This window comes from Scardinius erythrophthalmus, assembly GCF_964197995.2.
Source record: "Scardinius erythrophthalmus genome assembly, chromosome: 21".
NCBI lineage: Eukaryota > Metazoa > Chordata > Actinopteri > Cypriniformes > Leuciscidae > Scardinius > Scardinius erythrophthalmus.
This window is the reverse complement of record NC_138241.1, coordinates 36323566-36343565: the sequence shown is the minus strand read 5'-3', so window position 1 is coordinate 36343565 and position 20000 is coordinate 36323566. Positions and strand designations below refer to the sequence as shown.

The following is a 20000-nucleotide window of genomic DNA, read 5'->3' as shown; positions in this document are numbered from 1 at the left end:
AGTGTGTAAGGCAAGTGTGTAATGAAGGTCAGAAATGATCTTTTCCATTAAGGGACAATATTTGCCCTCTGGAATTGATTTCCAGGGGCATTTTTGTTTGTAAGGTCAATTTTCACATTGCATGCATGTATTGTATAATGCAAATATAAACAGGAATTCATTGCAAGAAAGGCTTCAATATTGTTGATTGCCCCTGATATCGTAATAATTATTATTAATATGGATTAATATAATATATAAAACTTGTTTTGGGGAAACGGTGCATCATATTCTTTAATGCAACATTAGTTTATTGCTTTTTACACATTAGAAAATCAAGACTTCACATTGTTTATTTTATTAGAGAATTTCTTCATCATTGGTGACTGATGTAAACATCTCTGATTGGCCGCTGCATTCGAACGATCAACAGAAACGCGTTTGATTGGTTCTAATGCTCAACCCCTGCAAAAATACACAAAAATAATGTTTTTATGCGACATGTGCAGATCTAAACGTAATGCAGCAATCTACACCTCATTTTCTCATTTCTCTTCAATCGCAACAGTCGTAATACATTTTGTTTTGTGAAAGGATATTTTTTTGCCCACTTGAATTTGGAGGGTATTTTTGTTCATTTTGGTGACATTTTTGCTCTAATATCTTGGTTTTATGGTTATAAAAGATCATCAAGCTAGAGTGAGTGTGGTTTAAGTGTTCAGAAGTGTCATTACACTGACGTTGTTTGTGTAATGCATCTTGCAAAGCCCTGTTTTTGCGGGTTTATTTTTATGCAAATAGAAATGCATCTGAACTTAATGGCATCTGCCAAATCATTCCAACAGGTTCTGGAGAAATAATTCCTTTCCTATTCCCAAATCAATCTGGAAGTGATCCGATGAGGTGCTGTCGATCTCACAATCCCATCATCCTGACAGATATGAGTTAATAAGCTGTATTTCGCTGCTGCATGATGACTTCCAGTTTGATCTGAAATGCTGCTTTCATGATTGAATTTATTGACCGTTCCTCTGTTTCTTCTGTTTTCTAAAATTAATCATTAAGAAGCAACAAGAGCTGTCACATTTTCTTTTAGAAGTGCTGCTGCATCTCATAAAGCCTGTCACACAATCTGGCTCATTTTTTTTATCCAAAATCAAAAGCAGTTTGTGCATGACTTGTTTTGTTTATAATAGCATTTTCTGAAATTCAAGCATATTCCCCCCAATTCTCATTATTGCAATGCCAAAAACATTAAGTATTTTTAGATCCTGGTAAAATAGGATTTATGCTGATTTAATAATAATAATAATAAAAAAAATGATTAAAGTAGAATCATTGTTGAGAACTGAATTATAAAGAAAGTAATGCAAAACAAAAAATATTTTTATGCTGAAATAGGCTTTGTTTTCTTTTTCTTTCTAAAAAATATAAATATAATTTCGGTAAATCTTTAGTTTATGTTCCAATTCTCACTATTAACTAATTACTTATTAGCATGCATATTTCTATGATATCTCCTGTTTATTAGTACTTATAAAACACCATATTAATGTCTTATTTTGCATGACTGCATTCTACATCCCTTAATTTAACCATTAATTAATAATCCCTTATTATTAATAAGCAGTCATTAGAAGTTTAAGGCAAAAGTTGTAGTTAATTGTGACATTAGGACTCTAATCTAAAGTGTGACCATCATTTCTTTCATGCTCTTTGATTTTGGAGTGAGTTGTGACCTGGACAAAGTTTTGTGAGATTCACCCTGATATGGGGAGACTGAAGGTCATGTTAGGATTCCTAGTGTGTGAAATCAAAGCCAAACGCTGTCAGAAAAGGAGCTGGAGAGGTTCCTTCTCATCCCACACACACACACACACACACACACACACACACACACACACACACGACCCCACAGGCCTGGCAGAACAACAAACGCTCGTCTGATAAAACACACTCTGCATCCCGCTGTCTCTCATACACACACACACACACACACACACACACACACACACACACACACACACACACACACAAATTCATTCCGATTAATGAATCTGAACGTAGTGTTTACATGAACGCTAAACATGTGATCGGGTTGATGTGTGTGTTTATACGTCACAAGCTTCAAATCGGGATAGATTTTTTGACATGCGCGAACACAGAGTTTCCGCTGTTTGCCCATAATAACCATTCTCATGCATTGGTTCTTTATTTGTTTTAAACAGCAGACTTAATATTTATCCATTTCTGGTGATAATTAGGAGACGACGAGCGTATGAGCCGCTGTGCCGCTGCTTATATTGATCGTGTGTGTGTGAGTCTGAAACCAGCACTGGTGGCCGTTGTCCTGCTCCACTTCACACACACAGGGAAAGGAGGATTATAGAAAGACGGGAAACTCATTCATACGACACTTTATTCATCAGGAGAACGACTCGTTCAGCGCGTCACACGTCATTGCGCTGTTTCAGCGCCATCACACATGCGCAGTCCTTCCAGCTTCAGTGTTCAATCTGATCAAGTGTTCACATGTTCTCTGGATCGGGTTAGAAAAGGAATAAATCACTCCTTTCAATCCGATCGAAATTGAATTCGGATCGAGCTCAATCGGATCGGTTAGGGTGTTTAGATGAAGGCTTTCCAGTCCGACTGAGCCGTCAATCCCATTACTGACGGATTATTTGTAAACGCAGCCACTGATGATCCTCTGGCTTTCCTGGCTGGGAAACTCACCTCACACAACCTCTGCAAAACCTAACAAGCTGGAGGAACATTTGAGAGGAAACAAGGGTTGATTTTGTATTGTGTGTCTGTTTAGATGCACAGCTGGAAACTCAGATGTCGTGCTTTTATAGCTCAGCACACTAATGGAGTTTCTCAGATGTTTGTCCTAAAATTTATTTTTAGAAAAAGTATATATAGACACTAATGGGGTGGTTGTTAATAGTTCAGTAAGCGGTTGTGATGTTGAGATGTTTTGATCTTCTTTGATTTCAGTGAGTGGCTTGTTTCCTCCTCAAACGTTTACATCTGCATTATTTCTCTTTAATCCTCAGGATTTGAGGCGTCGACACCATCATTTGGATTTTTTGTTGTTGTTGTTAAAGCAGAGACTTAAAATATTAGTTTAGGGACATTAAAATTGTTTACGCCACAGAATAAAACATTTTAAAAGATAATTACAACTTTTTATCTCTGAATTAAAAGTTATAAAGTCAGAATTGTGAGATATAAGCTTGTAATTGTGAGAAATAAACTGTAATTCTGATATCTTTTCTCAGAATTGCGAGTTATAAAGTCCAGAATTGGGTTTATATCTCACAATTCTGACTTTACAACACGCAATTGCGACCATATATCTTGCAATTCTGACTAAATCTCACAATTTCATGTTATAAAGTCAGAATTGCGAGATATAAACGCAATTCTGAGAGTCAGAATTACAAGTTTATTTCTCGCAATTACGACTATCACGAAATTACAACTTTATATCAAAAAATTTTGACTCGCAATATTCAATTCACATTTATTTGTATAGCACTTTTCACAATACACATCGTTTCAAAGCAGCTTTACAGAAAATGCACGAGTCCACATTACAATAGCAAGTCTACATTTCGCAATTCTGACTTTATAACTCGCATTTGCAACTTTATATCAGATATTAGTCAGATTGTATCAGTTATATAGTCAGAAATGTGAGATAAAAAGTCGTAATTTCCTTTTTTTTTTTGCAGAAACAAACTTCCATAGATTACTGTATATAGTTTATTATATTATATTATTTTATTATATTAGTATATTATATTTAGTTTAGTATATTATATATTATATAGTTGAGCTGCATGATTAACTGAAATAAAACCGAAATTGCAATATGGCATTTATCAAATCTCAATGCCTGCAATATATTTGCAAACGTGCTTATCAGCGTTTATTTTTCTGTCAAATTATAAGTTTGATGGTTTAACATTTTAAAATGAAGAAATTAGGACAGCCATAAAAAAAACGAATAATTACTATAAAATATTATTTTACATTGAAATATTACAATAGTAATATATTTACTTTTTTAGTAATAATAATAGTTATAGTTAATATTTTATAGCCATATTGATATATAAACACAAAATATTAGCCAAATTATGCAGCTCTAAAACAAGCAGAACAAACCTGGAATTGTTTTTAATCGCATTTTAAATTGCAATTCGAAATTGTGTGACCTAAGTCTATAGAAGCCTTGACAATTTTAAATGAACTAGTTCAAATTGTAATCCAAATGTTCTCTGATTATGTAACGTGCATGCAGGGGCGTAACTTTGTTTTAAAAAGTGGGTGGGGCGTTGCTAACACAAAGCTAAATCATAAATCAGAGGTATGTACAATAACATTACGATGTCCAGCAATTGATTTAAATAGTACATTGGGTTAAATTAGTTGTTTAATGAGGTCTAATATATGTTGTTAGTGGTGAGATTTATTTATTTTCACGTGAATAAATTCAAAGATCAACAAATGATCTAAATGAATGCTCTGCTAGTTAACTGGAGATGTTTTATTTATTTGTATTGGTACGTTCGTGCCGCGAGATGTTTCAAAAGTGGTGGGGACATGTCCCACCCGTCCCACCCGCAAATTACGCCTATATGTGTGCCTGAAACTGATGTTCAGTTAGATCATTTATATGTTTTACTGTCAGTTTTTACCGTGCTCATCTGTCCTGTATTTACTGTACATGTCACACACACACACGTTCATGGCATCATAAGTGCGTTAGTTTCTGCTGAAGGTGCATTGCTGTATTTCGCTGTTCTGCGCAAAAGCCAAACGTGATGAAATCTGAGGATACGTTTTCAAGTCGGATCAAAGTAATCCAATTATGAAAATGAGCGTGTTTTCCCTCTCTACTTTCCCTCTCTATCTTAATTTAAAGTTGTTCTGGAATCTCCCACACTCTTATCAGTGTGGGTTTCCGATTTTACGCCGAAACAAATTGTTCATCATCAGCGTTTTGCCCTGAAAATAATGAGGACGCCAGCGTTCGGTCTCTTCATTCATATTCCTCTGTTTTTCCCACGCACAGGTTCTTGGAAAACTCTCTGCTCAGCGCCGAAGTGAAGGATGGAGAGATTCTTCCTCCGACCATCCAGAAGCTGATGAAAGGATACAACAAATACCTCCGGCCTTTCTTTGACAGTAAGGACGTGATGAATGTTTAATGCGTGTGTATGTCTAGGCGCTTCACTCCCTCACATTGCTCATTTGAAAGCAGATTGATTGATGCTCCATTATATTACACATTCAAATGTGAATTATAAATGTGATTAAGCCACAGCATCATCAATCAGAAAGACACTAAGGACAAGTGTTGTTATACGTGCATAACAACATGCATTAGCTAACCTTCTCAGCTGACAGAAGAAGACGACGACTTCGGTCTGTCACCTTTTTCACCTTTGGCTTTTGGCTTGCTTAGTTGGGGACGTTTAATTTAATATTTAATTTAATATTCAACAATATTATTGATCTGCCTGCACTAACACCATTATATGAGACTGTGACGCTGTTTTCTTCTAGAAACAAACTTTGTTGCATTATTGTCCTGTTATCTCTGTAAAGCTGCTTTGAAACACTCTGTATTGTAAAAAGCGCTGTATAAATAAATGACTTGACTTCAAGTAATGAAAATAAAACCGAGACCCTTCAGAGGTCAAGACCAGCACACACACGTTAGAGAGACTCAGTGTTTCTCCTCGTCTCCTGTCGTGAATTATTGATGTTCTTCTGTTGTTTCTCCAGCCGTCTGGTCTCTCGCTTCTCTCTCTGCTCCACCAGTGTTGAGGAAGATATTTTACAAGTGTAGTTTGTCAACTTATAACTTAGTCAGCATGAAACAGAAGTTGCGCTCATCTTTTCTTCTCTATTATGCCGTATATATCCGAGTGAAACGCTTCTGGAACCAGAACAAATGTGGGCGGGGCTTGATTTTGTCTGTGGGGGAATTGATTGGGTGGTTGTGGTTTGCTATTGGCTGATCTCATGTGAGTAACAGGTTGCCCCGCCCACATTCAAAATTACCAGGAACATGAATTTAAAAAAATGTGTTTTAAAGACCCCCTGTAGTCAATAATTGTATCCATTAGAACTCATCTTTGATCACCAAAATGACTTATTTAAGCATTTTTCATGTCTTAAAATATCTTGAATGTAACTCGACACCCGTGCCTCATTTAGTATGTGCGGTTCTATGAATATGCAAATGATCCCCGCCTCCACTCACTCACTCAGCTCAGAGATCCACTGGTTGGCGATCACACGTTGATCTGATTGGTTACAAGGTAGTTTGTGACGTCAGAAACACCAGCGATTTCAAAGCGTGTTTTTGAGACTGTCTTTGGTTCACTGCAGTTTTAAGGAGGAAATACTCAGCAATGCTGTCGACTTATGAATTTACACATGGTTTGTCTTAAAGCAGATTAAAAACACCACATAGACACATAAACAACATTAAAAGCTGGATTTTCACCACAGGGGGACTTTAAGCCATTTAAGAGATAACTATAATATCCCTACAGCTTCTGGAAGTGAACATCAGTGTTTTACTGTCGCATAAGAAGTGTTATTTTAACATCAGTGGGTTCAGGGTTCAGGTTATCCTACATTAGGGTTATTTCACAACACAAACTCAATAATCACATGTAAAAATAAAACACTGCTTAGTTTTCACTGTACGAGTAAAATATATACTGAATCTTATTAAAGCTACAAAAGTTATTCAGCCAAGAGTGAGTGATTTTACCACAGTTATTGCAAGCCGTTGCGATATGCATATCGCATTATATACATTTGTGATATTTCTATAATTTTGATATGTTGTGCAGCCCTAATTTGCTTCTTGCACTTATATTATAATGTATTTCTCACGGTTGGAAAACAATGATGAGAGCATTTTTGATTATTGCCTCAGCAAATATTCTAAATCTTGTTGTGTTCCAGTGCAAACATTGCTGTTTTTTGTTAATTTGTCCCCAAAACTGTTAATTTAAATCATTGCATGGCTCTGACTCACTGTGTTGATGTAAAGACTTTAGAGGAAGTAAAACACATACGCTTTCCACATGATCAGCTTTAATGAGCAGAGAGAGTTTCGCTCCCAGGGTTTCCTTCTTTAACAGCGATTCTCAGAGTGATTAATGCACATGATATTTACATGCCTTCTCCCCTTCTCTGTTGTTTAGATGGTCCTGTGACGGTGGGCATGAGTTTAGACATCGCCAGCATTGACACTATTTCAGAGATCAACATGGTGAGAGGAACAGTGCAACCTCACACACACACATCTGGGGTGTAAATGAGAGATTTTATACAGCAGTTTACATGAGCTTGAATATTTTTGTGTGCTATTATTTATTTATTTATTTATTTGTTGCTCATATGTGAGGTTAAGGGTTTGTTCAAATTCTAATAAACTTTTGTCTCATCCCACACATTATTATTATTATTAACAACAGTCATTTAAAAAATAAAAATAATAACAATTATATTACTAATAATAACAACCAATAATGGACAATAAATAATGATTTTAAAAACTATTTTTTATTATAATTGCTATTTTAGTTTTTAATTCACTACAATAATGAATAAAAAAGAAATTATTATTAAAAATATGTAGTATTACTATTATTTGTTTATTATTAAATATACAAATAATAATACAAATGTAAACACTTATTAATAAATAATAATATTTACAAATTATTTATATTTATAATAATGATTATTGTTTTTCATTTTCAAATGACATCAATAATAAATAATAAAATAAATAATATTTATTTGTATTATTAGTAGTATTATTAGTTTAATATAAATAATAATAATTCAACTTATTATTATTATTATTGTAAAATAATGAATAATAATGAAAAACACATTATTTATTATTATTATTATTTGTTTATTATTAAATATAATAATACTAATAATATTTAAACTATTATTATTATTTTTATTATTAAAATTACAGAAGAATAATGCTACTAATAATGAATTATTAAAAATTAATTATAATATTTACAAATCGCGATTAATCGCATCCAAAATAAAAGTTTGTGTTTACATTATTATATATGTGTGTGTACTGTGTATAATTATTTTTGTATTTATAAATACACATGCATGTATATATTTAAGAAAAATTTATATATAAAATATTTATTTTTATATATAATATAAATTATGTATAAATGTATATACATGCAAATATTTCTTAACTATAGACATTAATATGTGTGTATTTATATACAAAATAATTATACACCGTACACACACATATGTTATGTACACACAAACTTTTATTTTGGATGCGATTAATCACGATTAATCGTTGCCCAGCCGTAATTTTTTCATCAGTAGTATTATTATTTGTTTAAAATAATATAACATTTATCAACATTTATTGTTGTTATTATTACTTAAAATTAAGGGGTTTGTTCAAAATCTTTACCTCAAGTATTAAACTTTAACTCATCCCACAGCGTTTCTAATTGGCTGTTCATAAAATGTGTGTATTGTTTGCTAAATCTCAGGACTGTTGTATTACGAGTGTTTAATTGCGTGTTTGATTGCAGGATTACACGGCCACCATCTTCCTGCGCCAGCGCTGGACCGACGAGAGGCTGGTGTTCGAGGGCAACAAGAGTCTGAGTCTGGACGGGCGTCTGGTGGAGCTGCTGTGGGTCCCGGACACCTTTATAGTGGACTCCAAGAAGTCCTTCCTCCACGACATCACAGTGGAGAACCGACTGATCCGGATCTTTCCCAACGGAACGGTTCTCTATGCCCTCCGGTGAGGCTTTCGCTGCTCTCTACACAGATATATCACTGTGAATCTGCTTACTTTGTTTAGGCTTGGTTTGTAGGGAATTACAAACCTGCGCACATATATTCAAACGCACATAACTATAGAACCAATTCTTAATGCGCATGTGAACGCCATCAGCGTTTCTCACAGGTTCGCGTTTAAAGTCTGTGTAGAGAGAATGGTGTCGTCTTAGCGGCCCCTAATTTAATAACAAATGATCGTTGCGACGGAAGCGAATCAATCAAAACTAACTTTAGATGGAAAATAACTTTACTAAAGAACTGCTATAAAGCCAAAACAATCTCTGTTACCTTAAATTATATGTTTATCTCTGTAAAGCTGCTTTGAAACAATCTACATTGTTAAAAGCGCTAAATAAATGAAGATGACTTGACTTGACTTGACTTGACTTAAGCTGTCCTGATCAGGGATGCACGATATATATCGGCCACCATATCGGTATCGGCCGATATATGATAATTTTTATAGTTATCGGCCCGATAAGAAAATTTGGCTGATATATTAAAGCCGATAAATAATGGATTATTCCCTTTAGCTGAGACACTTCAGATGCCACTGTTCAACATGATGGTTTTGAATGGCTTGAAATATGATTGTAGTCACTTCAAAAAAGGAAAATACAGTTAAAGTGCAAGTCTGTCATATCGACTACATAACATTATAATGAGAACGTTATAGTTGTGTGCTTGGGACATGACTTTTAATGATGAGATTTTTGTTTTTGTAATCAGGCTCTCAAAAATTAAATAAAAATTTGGATTTAGATTAATCTGCCAATATATCGGTTATCGGCTTTCAAATATAAAGAATTATCGTTATCGGCCAAAATGTTCATATCTGTGCATCCCTACTCTTTGGTTTAAAGGAGTAGTTCACTTAAGGATTTAAATTTCCTGATAATTGACTTTCTTCCACGTCATCCAAGATATTCATGTCTGTCTTTCTTCTGTAGAAAATTAATTTTTTGAGAAAAACATGTGTCTTCAATGGGGTCCAACGGGCTGAAGGTCCAGATGTGAGTTTCAGTGCAGCTTCAAAGTCTCGACACGATCCAGCCGAGGAATAAGAGTCTCATCTAGACACACCAGTGGACAATTTATAACAATAATAAAGATTTATATACTTTTTAACCACTAATGCTGGTCTTGCACTAGCTGTGATGCGACACACATTATGTAATCAGGTTAAAAGGTCACGCGTGTTTCGGTTCAGAAATGTAGAGTAGTGCGAAAAACTCAGTTTCTCCTCCAACTTCAAAATCGTCCGACATCGTTGTTTTACCTTTTATTTATTTTGTAAAGGGCGTTTGGCTCAGTTTTTGCACGTTTGCTTTGTAAACACTAGGTCTGTACCTCCGCCTTTGTCACGCGTGACCTTTCAACCTTATTACGTAATGTGTGGCGCATCACAGCTAGAGCAAGATGAGCATTTGTGGTTAAAAGTATATATATGTTTATTTCTGTATAAAATGTCCGCTGGTTTGTCTAGATGAGACTCTTATTCCTCGGCTGGATCGTGTCGAGACTCTTTGAAGCTGCACTGAAACTCACATCTGGACCCCATTGACGTCTCTATATGGAGAAAAATCCTGGAATGTTTTCCTCAAAAATCTTAAATTCTTTTCGACTGAAGAAAGAAAGACATGAACATCTCGGATGACGAGGGGGAGAGTAAATTATCAGGGAATTTTAATTCTGAAGTGAACTACTCCTTTAAGGAGGTTTGGACTACGATAAGTATAGGATGTTATGCATTTAAATATCAGATGTTTATGAAAAATAATATGATCCGTGTGTTTTCTGTAGGATCACCACCACTGTGGCCTGTAACATGGATCTGACCAAATATCCCATGGACAAACAGACATGCACATTACAACTGGAGAGCTGTAAGAACACACACGCATTTTCCATCTTTTACTGTGTTGCTCTGGGAGCTGATGTGCTCTCGTTTGTAACATCTGAACTGCACAATGTTTCATATTTTATAAGAACAATGTCGGGGTCGCACAACTATAGAAGTTGCATCCAAATATGTCTGTTTATTTTCCGTGCACTTAAGGTTATATTATAAATGAATATACACAGACAGAAGATGCACCTCAGAAGTGTTTGGCATGATGTGTGTGTGACAGCGACTAGATTTGGGTCAGTTTTGTGTCGCATGAAATCGTTCGGGACCTAAAGCTGCTTTCTGTTCTTGCTGACGTTATCTTTCTCTTTATCGCTCCGCCCGTCTGTCGTTCTCTGATCCTCTGATTCTTCTTTAACCGCCTGTGAGTGTTGGAGGTGTCTCTCATAGAGATCAGCGGGAGAAGAGTAGGACGTTGTTCTGAAGTCTGTCTCAGAATCTGACAGAAAGATGCTAGCTGCCGCCCAATTTCATGAATATCTGGGTCGTATCACACTCCTCAAATCAAGACAAAACAAGGTTTCTGATGCACTAACTGAAGATTAATTTCAAGACCATTAAGACTTTTTAATTGTCATGACAATTTTGTCCCAAGTTCTAAAAGTCTTGATTTTCTTGAGAGTTATTTGCAAAACATTCTGTGCAATTTTAAGTCTGTTTTTCATGAAAATATAATTTAAGCACATTTTACACCAAATTCCAAGACCAGATTATTATTTTTTGCAGAAATTGTTCTGCTTTTTTTGCACAATCTCACATGTGCAGTTCATGTACAATTTTAAATCTATTTTTCATGAAAATATAATTTAAGCACATTTTGCAACAAAATCTAAGACCAAATTTTTTACAAATTTTTGCAGAAATTTTTCAGTTGTTTTGCACAATCTTACATATGAACATAATCTGCAGTTCTTGTGCAATTTTAAGTCGGTTTTTCATGAAAATATAATTTAAGCACATTTTACACCAAATTCTAAGACCAAAATGTTTTTTTTGCAGACATTTTTCTGATTTTTTTGCACAATCTTATATATGAACATAATGTGCCGTTATAATGCAATTTTGAGTTTACTTTTCATGAAAGATTATTTAAGCACATTTTACACCAAATTCCAAGACCAGAATTTTTTTTTTTGCAGAAATGTTTCAGAATTTTTTTGCACAATCTTACATATGTGCAGTTCTTGTGCAATTTTAAGTCTATTTTTCTTGAACATATAATTTAAGCACATTTTGCACCAAAATCTAAGACCAAAATGTTTTTTTGCAGAAATTTTTCAATTGTTTTGCACATTCTTACATATGAACATAATGTGCAGTTCTTATGCAATTTTGAGTTTATTTTTCATGAAAAGATTATTTAAGCACATTTTATACCAAATTCTAAAAGACCAGATCAAATTTTCCAATTATTTATTTTTTTTGCACAATCTTACACATGAACATAATGTGCAGTTATTATGCAATTTTCAGTGTATTTTTCATGAAAAGGTTATTTAAGCACATTTTGAGAACTCTATAGAAACCTAGGCAAAGACAACAAGCTTAGAGAGAATGGCTTTTACTCACTGATCACTCGAGTTACGTTGTGCGCTTATAAGAAAAAAACACCCAGAAATGGCAGCATGAAGTAAATACCATCACATGACACAGTAAGTTTTCAGAAGGTTGAAGGAATTCATCTTAAATTTGACTTGTGCATCACTTGTTTGAAAGCAAATGGCAAAAACAATCATTTTGAACATCAACATCATGTGACAAATGCCTGATGTGTCTAGTCCACCCATTCTTATGCAATCAGTGTTCAGCTTTGTGTCGACCCAGAGCTCCAAGGCATCTGAAATTGAGCTTAAATATTTATTTAACGATGAAAGGAACCGAGAGACTCTCCATCTTTGTGTCTGATGGTTTCTTATGGAGACGTGTTGGATTGAGATGCTTTGTTTCACATGAGGGTTTTTTAAAAGTCTCGTTGTGTGGGAATTTATTTTATTAATAAAGTCTTGATTAAATCATGGGTTACTGTACAGATCTGTGATGTGAGTGTCACACAAACAGCAGAGATGTGAACAGTCTCTTCCTCCGTCATGTGCCGTTACTGTCCTCAGGGAGTCACATGGGAAAACACACATTAATGAACATCACATGGCAAGAAAACAGATCTCACAGCTGCATATTATCTTATTATGATGACACAGCGCCACCAAGAGGACACACACTGATATTACATACTGATGTCCACATGTGACATTTATATTTGAAAAATCACAAAGTTTTCTGATATAGTCACTAAATGATATCTAATTATTAATAACTGAATATGTAAATAAATATGAATTAATGCATTCACACCTCAATCCTGATTTTATGCTCAAATCATTTATATTTTATACTCTAAAATGAACGTGCACATATCAAACTCTCTTCTTGTTTATCATAAAATCATAAGCAAATTTCATCATATAATTTAATTTGGTATAATTTTTTATTTTTATTTGAAAGTAGAAGAACATTTGACATTTAAAGTCTTTGCTTTAGCATTAACATTTAAACTTCGGCTTTTACTGATCAAAGCAACTGTCACAACATGTAAAACCTGATGTACATTTCATTTATATTTAGAAATACCATTCAGAAGTGTTTTTCTTTAAAGAAAGCAAATGCTTTTATTCAACAAGGATGCATTAAATTGTTCAAAAGTGAGAGTGACATTTATTTATGTTACAAAAGATCAATTTTAAATAAACGCTTTGAATGGCTTTTCTGTGTAATACTTATGATGCAATTCATAAATTATTGTAAATTGTGCATGCAGTTATGATGAATATGACGAGACACATCTGATCTATTTCCCACATGTGATTTTTATATCTGCTGTTCATAATAGCTGAACTGTTTCGTGTGTCCACAGGGGGTTATAATGTCAATGACGTGATGTTTAACTGGGCGCGTGGGAACGAGTCTGTGAGCGGACTGGACACCCTGAGACTGGCCCAGTACACCGTAGAGGACCATTACACCTCCGCGTCCGAGGCCGTGTACGAGACAGGTACACAAGAACACAAACACTGTAGTCAAATCTGATGAGCAGAATATGCCAGATCATAATTTTATCATGTTCTCTCAATGTTATGAACAAACGTTCTTACAGTAACGTTAATTGAACGTTCAGTCATAGTTATCTGGCCTTTAAAGTGTAACTCTCGCCAAAATGCAACCTAGGGTCTTTTTGTTAATCTACCCGAGGCAAACTTTAGTTTGAATGCATAATTACGATGGAAACGCCACTTTTAAGTTTGACCGTATTTTCGTTTTCGGTCAAATGGCCTTGTGAATGGGGCACGACTATGATAGCATCAAAAAGCGCTATTTTTTAAAACACTAAGAAGGCTCGACACAACATGAAACTGTGCTGGAAGTATCACCAGGGGCTCTACACATGAACTTTGTGTGTGTGCACAGAGTTTACTTAAAAGAAAGATTTTGAACAACTCACTGTGTTTCCGTCCGCCATCAATTTGTCAGTCAAAAATAGTCGATCTCCGTAACAGGGAGGAGAGTAAAGATGGAAAGCTCCTAAAGCTTATAGTTCCATATATATTCACGGATAATTTGTTGTTTTGTCGTTAGTGAAAATCAATATTGACCTTGAACTTGAAAAAGGATCCTCATATAAGAAACAATACTAAAATTCAGAGTCAGTTCATTCGTATTCGGAGATTGACTATATTTGACGGTCAAAATGCCGGCGGATTTGTTCAAAATCTTTCTTTTTAGTTAACTCTGTGTGCACAAACAATGTTCTCAATGCTGGAGTTCATGTGTAGAGCCCCTGGTGAGACTTCCAGCACAGTTTCATGTTGTGTCGAACCTTCTTAGTGTTTTAAAAATAGCGTTTTTTGATGCTATCATAGTCGTGCCCCATTCACTCCCATTCACAAGTCAATTTGAAAATGCGAAAATACGGTCAAACTTAAAAGTGGCGTTTCCATCCTAATTATGCTTTTATACGAAAGTTTGCCTCGGGTAGATTAACAAAAAGACCCTAGGTTGCATTTTGTCGAGAGTTACGCTTTAATAATGTTCTCAAAACGTTCTTTATCCGTTGGTCATAGTTGGACATTTTTTAAATGTTGCTTCTTGTTGCGGAACGTTCATAGAACATTCGAAAGTAACGTTCACATAACGTTTGCAAAACGGAACGTTCGCTCAACTTTCGCATAACCAAGAAAAAACTTAAACGTTTAAAAAAATCGACATTTTAAACATTCAGAAATAACTTTTTCATAACTTATCAGGAATGTCAGCAAAATGTACATATTCTTCAGTGTGACTCCTGAACAATAATTTGGTGGATTCACTCCCATATTTCAGTGAGGTCATTATTCCCCATAGTTTGAAGACTGACATATAGAAACCACTCTGATAACTTCTAAATCTCTGATTTTCTTTTTTACTTAATGTTTTATATCACTGAGAAAAGATTCTTTGATCCTCTTCCCAGGGAATTATCCCAGGCTGATCTTTCATTTCGAGCTGAAGAGGAGCATCTTGTACTTCATCCTGGAAACCTACGTTCCCTCCAGCCTGTTGGTGGTTCTGTCCTGGGTCTCTTTCTGGATCAGCCAATCGTCCGTCCCCGCACGCATTTGCATAGGTACAGTTATGCATTTCATTGTATGATATTTAAACTGAAACAATTTATCCCAGGAACTTTTTTTCCCCCAGACCTGTTGCTGTCTGCGTTTCCACCGCGATCTAAAGCCGTGATTTATTATCATCCTTTACGATTGTTGCTCGTCAGACTGTACGAACATGATCATCGCTGTAAGCCATGTCACACTGTTACACCGTGTCCTAACTACACGCGACGGCACGCGATAAAAGCCTCTTCTCCATGTTGATCAGAGTGTTTGTCCTAACCAGCCGCGACGGCGACAAGCGACGATTCTATTCTAGAAAGTGTTGCGATGATGATCTCAGGTGCTGTTTATGTGCTTTATTTAATGTTAAAAGCGTGTCATGTGACTCTGAATATCATTTAGTGCTCCAGCTTTGTAGCTTTGTAACCCCTCAGATCTTGAAATTAAACAAATGGAAAGAAGAACGTTCAAACTGTGAACAAACAAGTGTATTCTTTGACAAAGATTGGTTTAGTAACTCAGCCTATGTATTTTTAATAATGTTTGAACTTTATCAGTTAGTAGTTTTTGATGGAGTATCGAAGAACTTCAAGTGAGCTTTAAATAATAATTGCAAAGTAAAGTAAGTTTTACCCTCCCCCCATATGTATATATATTATTTTTGTATTTTTTATTTTGGTCAGAAAAATGATCCGAATCCGTGGCTCAAAAACCGTACATGATCTGAATTGTGAATTTTGTGATCCGTTGCGCCACTACTAGTTGATTTTCTTAAGTCTCATAAACACTGAGCAGTTCAGAGCCCTGACTGTGTGTGTGTGTGTGTGTTACAGGCGTGACCACTGTCCTGACGATGACCACACTGATGATGGGCGCCCGCACGTCTCTGCCCAACGCCAACTGCTTCATCAAGGCCATCGACGTGTACCTGGGCATCTGCTTCAGCTTCATCTTTGGGGCGCTGATCGAGTACGCCGTGGCCCACTTCTGCACACTGCACCACCCCGACTGCAACAGCGCACTCATGGTGAGAGATGAACTCATCACTGCCTTCATCATCATCATCATCCTACTGTGCTCATCATCATCATCTGTGGTGCTTTCTGTGGTAAGCGGCACTATTATTGCTCATACTAGTGTTGTCAAAAGTACCGACTTCGGTACCAAGTCGATACTGAAATTGTAAAAACGTGAGACCTTGAGCGCTGTCGAGCGGAATCATAAACACCTCTGATTGGCTGTTGTACTCACGCGCTCATCAAATATGTCTGTGATTGGCTACAAGGATCAGCGCTTCAAAAACATATTGTAAATATTAGGGCTGGGTAAAAAATATCGATTTCTCGATTTGAATCGATTCTCATTTTTACAAACCGATATCGATTCTTAAATCCCAAGAGTCGATTAGTCATCCTGTTCTCAGTTGATGAATGAATGTAACATTGTAGCGCACAATAATCTTTGTGCTTTGTTACTATTGATATGAAACAAAGTCTCAGATTTCAAATTACGTCCATTTTCTTATGAAATTCCAAATAATAAATAATAATAAATATCTTTTCGGCACTGTGGCGTGAGATCGCTCTGGCTCAGCTCTAGAGAAGCACATGATCTTCTCTTCCGCCTTAATAACACACATGGAATCACTCAATCAGCGTTTCAACCGTGGAAAGACGTAAGAACCACTTACAATTAATTAATACACCTTATTTTAATTAAAGGAGTAGTTCACTTCAGAATTAAAATTTCCTGATAATTTACTCTCCCACACGTCATACAAGATATTCATGTCTTTCTTTCTTCAGTCGAAGAGAAGTTAAGGTTTTTGAGGAAAACATTCCAGGATTTTTTCCATATAGTGACTTCAATGTTTGTTTGTATTTTGTTGATTTTTTTTTCATTTGTGTTAAAAAGTATATAAATGTTTATTTATTTCTCCTAAAATGGCGGATGGTTTGTCTAGATTAGTGTTGCTTTCGTCAACGAAAATTATGACGAAATATTGTCGTCAACGAACCGTTATCACCTGACGAAAACGAGACGAGACTAGACGTAAATGCATGGTCATGTGACGATGACTAAAATACATGTATAATGCAATATCATTGACGAATAAAAACGAGACTAAATGTGGTTTAAAAAAATAAAAACTATGCTAAAATGTCTCTTCATTTTCGTTGACCAAAACGAGATGAGACGAAATGTAACGTCACGACGAATGAGAGAGTTGTGCGTGAACCCATAGCTTTGTCGGCTTTAAATTCTGGATTGCGATCTGGTCACCCGATTATCAGCGAATTTAACAATATATTACTCCATTAGTTATTCTATTAAAATGTCCCATTGATGTATTTGACACATTCATAATCATTACTTTTGCCGGTTCTTTGTGACAGCTGCATGTTATTGGCAGCGTCTCTGGTTACATGAACACGTCACCGCATCAGCGCCAGAACATGGAGATTTTATTTTAGAGAATAATCGCACAACCTATTCGATATCCTATAATTAAATAAACTAATCGAATATCCAAAAATCGTGACTCATCCCTGCATGGAATCTCTGGTTTCTTTTCCCAAATCTTCACTCACGTCACGTCTCACCCATTTTCTAAAGGTATTATAAACGTTTCTTGGTTCGCTTTTAATTAGGCCTATTATATTCGTATTCTTTACTGTGGTAAAGTAGAAAACGCTGTAGGACAGATGGCCTACATTTGTACTTGCATGTCAAATTCTTTTTAACACAGTTTGTGCTTGTTATATAGACATAGGGCGCGTCAAGTTTAGTTGTAAAGCGCGTTTCACACGCGCGGGTGATTTTTAGTTTCACTTTCTCTGGCAGCGCAATCTCAAACATAGCCTAAATATTTCGCCCTTGTGGAGGATAAAATTCGCTCTTCAAACCAATTTACATCAAGTAGAAAACACAAAGATATCATAAAGAGATCGATGGAGATCGATATCTTCGTGTTTTCCTGCGTCCCACATCCCTCTCAAAGCGCAGAGTGTATATCACGCGTCTTTGTGTGGAAATATAAAACGAGTTTTTTTTTAAATAACCCCCCAACCACCGCCGGTAGTTGGTCCATTACCGCGGTGGTAAAAAAAAAACCTGCCACCGTCACAGCCCTAAATATAGGCCTACTAAATAGCCTATAATAAGATAGCCTTGTTTGAAATTCTATATTGACTGGGTTAAATAGAATCACATTACTAAAAAGAGACTAAAATACAATTTTCATTGACTAAAACTAGACTAAAATGTCATCAGTTTTCGTTGACTAAAACTAGACTAAAATGTCATCAGTTTTCGTCGACTAAAACTAGACTAGACTAAAAAGAGTATGAATGTGACTAAAACTAATAAAAACTAAAATGACAGCCTGACACAAAGACTAGACTAAAACTAAAATTAAAACAGGCTGCCAAAAACAACACTAGTCTATATAAGACTCTTATTCCTCGGCTGGGATCGTGTCGAGACTGAAGCTGCACTGAAACTCACATTTGGACCCCATTGACGTCTCTATATGGAGAGTGTTTTCCTCAAAAACCTTAATTTCTTTTCCACTGAAGAAAGAAAGACATGAACATCTCGGATAAAATGGAGGAGAGTAAATTATCAGGAAATTTTCATTCTGAAGTGAACTAATCCTTTAAATCAACTATTGTAATCATCATAATCACTGTGATCATCATCAAAATCATTAATCATCATCTTCTCATCAGACGTACTATCATACCTGTGATCTTTCCTCTTGAGTTTCATTGCTAATTCTCTCTGTCCTCTGTCAGTACGGTCATCACATGCACGACTGCGAGGAGGAGATGAACGGCATCGTCACAACCATCGCCAGCAATTCCTCAAGGGTAAAGAGACGCAAAGACTCGGTGTCGGCGTCGGCGTCCACTGGCGCTGGAGAACCGGATCTCGGACCCGCCAGCGAAGACAAGGCCCCCGAGGGCCCGTCCGAGCTCTTCAGCCGCTGCGCCAAAAACATGTCCATCATGAGGAAGATCCTGAGATCCATCAACTGCTGTCACGTGGAAAACCCACATTATATAGACAACTACTCCCGGTTAACCTTCCCGCTGTCGTTCGTCTTCGTTAATCTGCTCTACTGGACCTACTACCTGTACTTTTAACCAATTTAAATAATTTCTCTGTGTGTGTGTGTGTGTGTGTGTGTGTGTGTGTGTGTGTTTGTGTGTGTGTTTGAAAGAGCAAGAGACTCAGCAGAAAAGGAGAAGAGTTGAAGTTAAGATCTATCAACAGCATTTGTGATTTAACTACCATTACTAGTTACCATATCAAACGGAGCATTTAAAAGCAGACATTTGGAGCTCATATTTTTGTTAAATATGATTCAGTAAATCCCTGCTTTTCTTACTTAGTATTTTTGTCAAGTTTCCAGTCAAAAATATAAAAAAATTCTTAATTCAAGATGTATTTACTAGATTATGTCTTGTTTTCTGGGGAAATAACTAAAAATTAAGTGAGTTGTTGCTTAAAAAAGCAAAATTATCTTCCAATGGGGTGAGAAAAATAATCTGTTTTCTGTTTGAATTAAGATT

The 20000-nt window shown here is 35.8% G+C and overlaps 1 protein-coding gene across 1 annotated transcript in view; it reads left to right on the top strand.

Annotated features, from left to right (window-relative positions):
* LOC308682316 (gamma-aminobutyric acid receptor subunit pi) overlaps positions 1 to 19571 on the top strand; it is a gene marked incomplete at its 3' end in the record, with an annotated part of 55666 nt that extends 36095 nt beyond the window's left edge. The window contains exons 3-10 of the mRNA XM_081351977.1: positions 5066 to 5178; positions 7221 to 7288; positions 8616 to 8833; positions 10675 to 10757; positions 13692 to 13829; positions 15285 to 15437; positions 16257 to 16450; positions 19221 to 19571. Of these exons, the coding sequence (XP_081208103.1) occupies positions 5066 to 5178; positions 7221 to 7288; positions 8616 to 8833; positions 10675 to 10757; positions 13692 to 13829; positions 15285 to 15437; positions 16257 to 16450; positions 19221 to 19571 (1318 nt within the window). The remainder of the gene's footprint in view (positions 1 to 5065; positions 5179 to 7220; positions 7289 to 8615; positions 8834 to 10674; positions 10758 to 13691; positions 13830 to 15284; positions 15438 to 16256; positions 16451 to 19220) is intronic.
* Between the last annotated feature and the right edge of the window lie 429 nt (positions 19572 to 20000).